The sequence below is a fragment of the Papaver somniferum genome, chromosome 2 (genome assembly GCF_003573695.1).
Source record: "Papaver somniferum cultivar HN1 chromosome 2, ASM357369v1, whole genome shotgun sequence".
In the NCBI taxonomy this organism is placed as follows: domain Eukaryota; kingdom Viridiplantae; phylum Streptophyta; class Magnoliopsida; order Ranunculales; family Papaveraceae; genus Papaver; species Papaver somniferum.
In genome coordinates, this window is record NC_039359.1 from 164,606,142 (window position 1) to 164,614,462 (window position 8,321).

Here is an 8,321-nt window from a genome sequence, read left to right on the forward strand (position 1 = left end):
TTGAAACTGAAATTGAACATTAACAGAACTTCACAGTCCTGGACACTGGCTAGTCCAGCATAACTTTTACATCACACCACAGTCCCTATTTATACATACAATGGAAATCCCAAAAAATCAGTGAAGTTATGGTTTCACCAAAAAGTGAAATTGACTCACCTAACCTACTGATAACAGCCCTGATACGTCGACCCATGCCTCTAATTATACATTCAATCACTTTCCCCCCAAAATCCCCAATTTATGAAATTAGGGTTTGATAAAAAAATGAAATCAATTCATACCTAATCTCTGAAAACTGCTACTGACTTCGACCCATGCTTCCTTACGGTCTTCTGATGCTTCCCACGCCTCCAATTGCAACTCTATTTCACCTAATTTGTCAATTTCACCTCTAGGGTTCCTGACATGGGAGAGGCGTGAAATTGAGTGATTAGGAGGACATAGAGTTGGTGAAAGGGGAAGTAATGATGTGGGTTAGGGTTGTTGAGTGATTTGAGAGGAGATGGTGGTGGTTGAGGTAGTGGTTGAGCGGGGCAGGGTAAGGTGGCGGACATGGCAGGAGCAGAGCTCGACTGCTCGAAGGAGGAAGATGAGAATTTGGGTAAGGTCTGTTTGGTTTGATGGGTATAGGGTTAGGTTGTTCGAGTGTGAGGCGGGCTCATCAGATTTCGATGTCTTGCGATGCTTAGCCGTGGGGTGTGGAGATGAAGATTGATCTAACGGATAAAAGTGAAGATGCTGGCAGCGACCGTTGGATGCAGATATACAACGAAACTAACGGCGCCAGATGGAGTTAGGTGTTGTAGTGTTAAGCGGAAGTATCTGGGTTTGATGCGCAGGAAAAGAAGCGATCGTTGGATTCAACTACAATCTAATCTGAAGGCTTGGAATTTAGGCACTATGGTGTTTGACAGAGACTTCAGATTTTGATGATCTATGAATGAGCGACCGTAGGATGATGAGTTGGATCAAATCTAACGGTTGAGAATGGAGGCGGGTATGGATATAGAAAATGGGTTTGGGTAAGGGTTTTGGGCTTTGGGTATACCAAGCCCATATCTTCTTTAAGAACAATTCTTCCTTCTTGAGCCCATTTCTAGTCTTTTGGGCTTATGCGCACCATTCTTTGCGGCTTCCTTGCGTAATTTCTTCCGGCTTTTCACTACTCTTCAACTCTTTTCCGCTCCGCAAGTTATCCAGACTTTATTTATTACCTAAAAATGCAAAATTAATTAAGAAAAATATTTATTCTTGAAAACAATGAAAATACAGAATATGGGATAAAATGTAGAATTAATGCACAAAAGATGAGTTAAATGCCAACAAAAATATATAGAAATATGCACTTTTTAGCACTCATCAGAGGGTAATGTCATGTACCCATTTAGGGGTGTCATTATTATGTTGCTATCCCTTATATGTGGTATCATGTGTACCTTAACTTAGCATTATTTACATTTATTTATTTCGGTTATGTCGTTGTTGTTTTATGTGTTTCTCCCATTAGATGGCACCACATATCAGTAGACGAGTAGTTAGGGTTAAGTACAAAAATGTAAGAGTACTTATTCGAAGGACAATAATTGATTTATCAAGGAAATACAAAGGTTGAGTTCTTCTTGAACTAAAGATTACCTTCTTTTGCCTTCAATTTTGACGGTTAATTTGTACTAACACGTACCTCGGTTCGATAACAATGGATACATCAAGTAATCTATTTTATTGAACAGAAACGTTACCTAAAATATTTTATAATGGAAGTTACATGAACAAAGGTAATGAAAATATGCATTTTTCTTTTTCACCCCCGAAATCTTTATTGTCGTATTATAAAATCAAACAAAACTCTATCGCACCTTATAAATACCCATCAATAATATTATCCATCTATGATACCTTCATTTTATTCCTATTATTACGTCTTCAGAGATTGTAATCCTTTCTAATATGCACATATTACTAGAAAATGAGTCTTACTTGGTCACTTTTCAACAATTATTTATGCTAGTATTGTGATTTGAAATTATGATACTTATTGGATTAAAATTCCGACTATGATGCCTTTTTTTTCTTTCATATTTTAGTTATGTATAATTGAGACTTTTAAACATGATAATTGTGAATAGCTTAATATTCCGAGGGTAACGCCAAGCAATACATGGATTTTAAAACAAAAGAATTCTACGAATCCTAGGAAATGCAAAGAATAAAGGACTTAAAATAGCATGACACCTAGGATTTAAGATCTTTGTCAAGGTCATAAAGATAAATGACATGGCTAAGTGGGGGTAAAGGAGAAAGTTCATATTATATTTTCTTCATGACATTGGGTTTTAAGCTACATCATCTTTTTGTCTCCAAATTGAAATGAAGAATGTTAAATAAGACCTTGAGGATTGAAGATGAACTTTAGGTTAAAAATTATTTTCATTTATTCATTTTGCAATGACCCACAAACAAAAGTGTTAATAGTTCACTTAGGATGTCCTTAACCCCTTGCACTGAAGATTCTCTTAGACTAGTTCCTATGGAGTATGTCAAAAAATTCCATTTCATATAATAGGTAGTCAGGAAAACCAGCCGGCCACTATGGGGAAAGTGTATAATGATAGACTTTTTATCGAACGATATTTTGAATAGGTCCAGCGATTGAAGTTTTATCGTTGGTATTAAAATTCCATTGCTCAACAGAAAGTCGGTCGTTAACGACTATTTTACAACGGTTATTTCCCCTTATTGTATTAATTTGTATATTCCCCCTATTTCATAAAATTACTCACACCTATTTTTACATATATTTTACTTCATTTACCTATTTATTTTACCTGTATTTACAATTTACTTTTTTTTAGTTTCATAATCACTGACAAATATACAAATACATAAGGATTGGTTTAAATCACAACAATAAATGCGTGTTTGGATGTTGGAACAACTTGATGATGATGAAACCGAAGATAAAGAACTAACAACACAATGATGCTCGTACATTCGGGCCAAACACCTAGAGTTCCAGATCCAAAAGAAGTATTCACAAGAAAATATATGTATCGAGGGAGAGAATGGTTACACCATAAATTGATGCGCAATTATTTTCTTTCGGATAATGTGCTCTCTTATCAAGATTTCCAACTTTGATTCTGCATGCCCCGGCACTTGGTGATAAAGATTATTAACGAGATTTGTAAGGTAGAACCTAAATTTAGTTATCAGTTTGATGCATTGAATATTAGAGGTCATAGTTCTGAACAAAAGGTTACTTCGTCCTAAGGATTCTAGGTTACGGATTAGATAAATGAGTACCGTTCATTGTTTTGTGAAGTAATTATTAATCATTTTGTTCCAACGCATTTACAAAAACCAACCGAGGAAGATGTTGGAGATATATTGAAGCAAAACGAGGATAGGGGCTTCCCATGAATGTTACGTGGTCTTGACTATATGCATAGGGTATGGATGAGATTTTCTATTACTGTCCAGTCAATATAAAAATCATTACCCAAAATTAATTGTTATCCCCAAAGCTGCTACTTCTTATGATTGTTGGATATGACACTTTTTTTTTGTCTTTCGGGTTCACAGAATGACATGAATGTGTTGCAAAAATCTCATTTGTTTGAAGATATAAAGTATGAAATTTGTACCCAAGTCCATTTCACAATCAACGGTCGTAGGACCAGTTTATGGTCGTTTGAGCAAACTCCAAGTTGGTTGAAAAGAGTTTGGGCCCAATATGAGCAATTGAGCAAATTAGGTCAAAATTTTGAAGATGTGTGGGACCGGATTTGTCAAGCCTTAGGGCCGTCCTTGGTAGGTCAAGGGAGCATGTCTGTGTCACCATAATGTCAGTATCTCAGTCCTGAGAGTTTCGGTATTTTCTGGTGTGCGTTTGAGCAATATGTTGAATTTTCATAAGAGTTTGATCTTTGACTGAAATTCTTGATTTTGCTCGTTTCATCAATTTTTGAGAATATTAAAATAGTGATATTTTACTCCCTCCGTTTCCAAAAGACAGTCCGCTTTGACTTTGTCAAAATATTAAGGAGACCGTAGTAGTTTACATGCATACCCTTGGTTACTTGCCTAATTTATTTGGATAAAAATGTTAGTAATAAAAACTATCAAAAATTGTTATGGGATTGTAAATAGAAAATAAAAAAAGAAAGCTAAAAGGAATGAAGTATATATTTGTTTCTATAATTATACAAATCTCATTAATATTTTATATTGGGACCATTAAAAAAGAATTTATGAATATAAAACATTAAGGGTATATTAGAGAGTTTATTAGAAAAATATAACTATAAACAAAAACTGGACACAATTTTGAAACATACCAAAATGGAATAGAGGACGGTCTTTCAGAAATAGAGGGGGTAATATTTTTCGTGGAAACCCCAGTCGGTCATGTGATCGTTTGATTTTTTGGCTTATTCATGGTTTGAGCAATATTCGAGAAAATATGAAGAAACCATGATTTTTGCTCAAACTGAGGAGTTTCATGAGATGAGAGAAATAATAATTCTGAGAGATTAGGGATTGTAAGTTGTGGGACCGGCCACGACTAGGGCATGGCCGGCCGGCCAGGTAGCCCAGTCCCGCAACACCTTTCCCTATTTTATGTTATTATTTTTCATGAAACCACGAAACTATGGAGAAACCATGAGTTTTGTCGAAACGAAAGAGTTTCATGAGATTAGGAAAATAATAATTATGGAAAGACAAGGGATTGCAAGGTGTGGGACCGACCACGTCCAGGGAATAGGCGGCCGACTAGGTTGCTCGGTCCCGCAACACCTTTCCCTATTTTATATTATTATTTCTCATGAAACCTTGAAAATATGGAGAAACCGTGATTTTTGCTCAAACAAAGAAAGTTGCTAGAATCAAGGAGTTTTCATGAGTTCATGAAAATAAATAAAATAAGAAAAAATAATGGAAGAGGCATGGGGACAGGCCACGGCTAGGGCATGGCCGGCCGGTGGGCCCGGTCCCTGGGGGCCTCTTTATCATTTTAATATTATAATTCTCTCTCTCCCGTTTTGTGTAGGATTCCTCGTTTGTCCATATTTTCAATTGCTCGTTCGTGCATTTGGGTGCTCTTTGTGCATCATTGTTGAGTGCACTTGCACCATTTTCTCGGGGCTTACTCAGTGATGATCCAGATGCCCGGTTGATGATTATTTATTACTAATTTATGAAATTCAGTGGAGAATGATTCATGAAACTGAGTAATAAAGGTGAATAGTTATTTATTATCAATTCATAGGATCAGTCGTGGATTCGACCATGAATTCAGCATAATAAAATGAGCATTACAATTCCATGGGATCGTGGATTCGACCATAGAATCGGAGTAATAAAATTATCTATTACCATTCCATGAGATCAGCCGTGGATTCGACCATGAAATCACAGTAATGAGATAAGATAATTATCTATTACCATTCTATGAGATCAAGTCGCGGACTCGACCATGGAATCAGAGTAATGAGATAAACTAGATTATCTTTTAGGAATTCAGCAGTGAATATCACGGTATAATTAATCTATTGCAGAAGGAATGTTAGCCAGTTAAAGCGTCATACCCGTTCTGAAAGGTGCATAATCGGGGAACAGTGAGTGTCACCGACGTCCTGAAGGCGTTTTTCCCTCTCAACAATTATGTATGGAGGACCGCCTGAATCTGTACACAGTCTCTCTACATAGTCAGGGAACAGTGAGTGTCACCGATGTCTTGAAGGATTTTTTCTCTCTCAACAATTATGTATGGAGGACCGCCGATCATTCTTCTATGTAAAAAGGTCATCATGAAATGCACAACATCGAACGCTCAGCTAGTGGAGGCTTTTCGAGAATCATATTCATCATGGATCTGAGAGGAACTCGATTAGAGATCGTGAAATGGTTCACGGATTGTAAAATATGAATCGTCACATGTGTTCCCAAAGCCGGTTAAGAAACATGCAGTATCATGATTCTACGATTTTGACCTTTGTTGAAAATCCACTATCAACATTAAGTCCCCTGCTTAGTGAGGGACAGTTATGTTCCGCAGTAAGCATTAGATGGTGATTTTCAGTCAACGAGATCAGTGATTGAAATCGGTCGTACAAAGGTATTATCAGAATCCTCGATTTGTTCCAATGGTGTCATGTATGAGCAAATGTTCAGGCAAGGACCCTGATAGCAAGATAGAGTGTCATCTCGTAAGCACGGATAGATGAAGCAAAGATTATTTGGTTGGTCAAAATTCCAACTTTGGTCGGTTTAGTATTTACGAGCTCGAGCCCTAAAAAGGAAACCCATGTTTTATTAGGTTTTGGAAATAAAATCAATATAAAAGGGAAGAAACCCTTAAAAAAAATCATTTTAGTGACCGACCAGCTTCCTTTCCCTCTATTCTTCACGAGCAGGAAATAAAAAGAAAAAAAATTGTTCGCCGGAAATCCCATTGTCGCCGGCGATCCTCTCACCGTCGGCCAACTTCCGGCACCTAACAGGTAAGCTTTTTCTTTTCTGTTTTTTTTGCTGTGAATTCAATAGTTTTCCCATGAGTTTCTCAAAACAAAATTTCATAATTGTATGCATGTGTAGGTTTTATGAAGAATTTGTTTAGAAAAACGTATATATGCCCGTTCGTCTGTTAGTTTAAGAAACGAGCAAAAATCCGTAATATGAAAGAGATACATAAATTCTTGAATGGACATGGTCTAGTTGCAGTAGATAAAATTTTGTTTATGAGGTTTCATGAAAACCAAAATTTATTTTCAAAGCATGAACTTTCACAAATATTGTTAGGAACGTAGGTTCGTTCGTAGTAGAAATAATAAATAATGATCCTTAGAGTTAAAGGAATTTTGAAAAGACCTGTAGTTCATGATAAAATTTATCTGTGAACTTTTAAATATTTATTTGGAATATGTGGACCCTTGCAAAAATAGAAAAAATTCTCGTTTCATAGACGAATGCTCATTTGAGCAAAAAAAATTATTAACTCACGTTATTTTTTATTTTTATTTTACACGTGAGTTTTTTTTATTTTTGATTAAAAAAATCAAATAACAATTTTTGAGTAATTGTTAGAGATAAACAACTGTATTTTATGATTTTATGATGTGTGTTTGCGAAATAAAATCATGGAACGTTCACATGAAGAGTTTGTGAATTGCTCATAGTTTCGTGAAAAGTCAGTGTTGACTCTTGAATGATAGATTTTTCTCGTCTTCGCAAGTTTGAAGGAGTGAGAAAGTTTTCGTAGTTTTACGTTGTTATCACCAAGTTCGTGAAACCATAAATAGGTAAGAATTAAAGATTACCGTTTTGTTATGAATTCGATATTAGCATATCTGTAATTGTGCGCTTCTGGTTCCAGATAATGGTGACTTCCAGCAGCAGTGATTATGATTATGATTATTCCTCTAGCTCTTCTGACGAGGATTCCAAGGTTCCAGAGATGAAGATTTCTACAGCAGAATCTCGTGCCAAGATGGATCAATCATTAAAGAAGGCTAAGGAAGCCATAAACGACATGTCTCTTGATCAGCTGAAGACTGCCAGTGATAGATTCTCGAAGAGGAAATCCGAGGATGAGATAGTAGTTGAGTACCGGGAGAAGAATCTTTGAATTCAGTGCAGACGGTTAGCCTCCGAGGAGAAGCTTCGCTCTCGTCCTGATGGTGTAGCCTCGGATTCAGACGCTGAAGAAGAACCCGTATGGGAGCCAAAGGATCGCAAAATTAAGCCACACCGTCTTACCAGGGAGATTGAGAGATTAGTTGAGGCTGATCTTGAAGCTGAACGCAAAAAGGAAGAGTATTGGGATGCAATGTACAGCAATCCTGATGAGAGAGAATACTTTGGTGATGATTCTAATAGTGATTCTGAGGAAGAGCATGAAGAAGATTCCACAGAAAACGATGATGGTGATGACGAGTCCGATGAATCCGACGATTAGTCTTGCTCGTGAGTTTTCTGAGATTATTTATTTTCCGTTGAAGTAGATATTTTTTTGGATATTTGAGATGTTTGACCATATAAATGTTGCGTTAGAAATCATTATTATTATTTTTTGAACAATAATCTCTTATCGCATTTTCTGCCAAGTCCTCTTCATGCCTCCAATTGGATAAGATGGACCGACGTCCATATAGGTACAAATTGACCACGCAACGTGAGTGCACAAGCGGACACGTGATCTGCCGGATGATCCATCTGTAGTCGTAATGTTGACCGCCTGAACTGTCAGTCTCCAGTATTGTTATGTTTCTCCCACATCACTATGTACTCTGATTTGAGATTTAGGGTTTCAGTAGAAA

General features: G+C 36.6%; 1 protein-coding gene across 1 annotated transcript; it reads left to right on the forward strand.

The window, feature by feature from the left end:
- The first annotated feature begins 7,381 nt into the window (after window positions 1–7,381).
- Window positions 7,382–7,960, forward strand: LOC113352381 (coiled-coil domain-containing protein 1-like). Its single transcript, XM_026596205.1, has 2 exons — window positions 7,382–7,536; window positions 7,642–7,960. The coding sequence occupies exons 1-2, from the start codon at window positions 7,382–7,384 to the stop codon at window positions 7,958–7,960; spliced, it is 474 nt and encodes a 157-aa protein (XP_026451990.1).
- Window positions 7,961–8,321: the final 361 nt, after the last annotated feature.

Excerpts from the sequence above, each read along its gene's own strand:
- LOC113352381 (XM_026596205.1), top strand. The coding sequence starts at position 7,382 with ATGGTGACTTCCAGCAGCAGTGATTATGATTATGATTATTCCTCTAGC. Across the intron at positions 7,537-7,641 it reads AAGGAAGCCATAAACGACAT|ACGGTTAGCCTCCGAGGAGA; the intron begins GTCTCTTGATCA and ends AATTCAGTGCAG.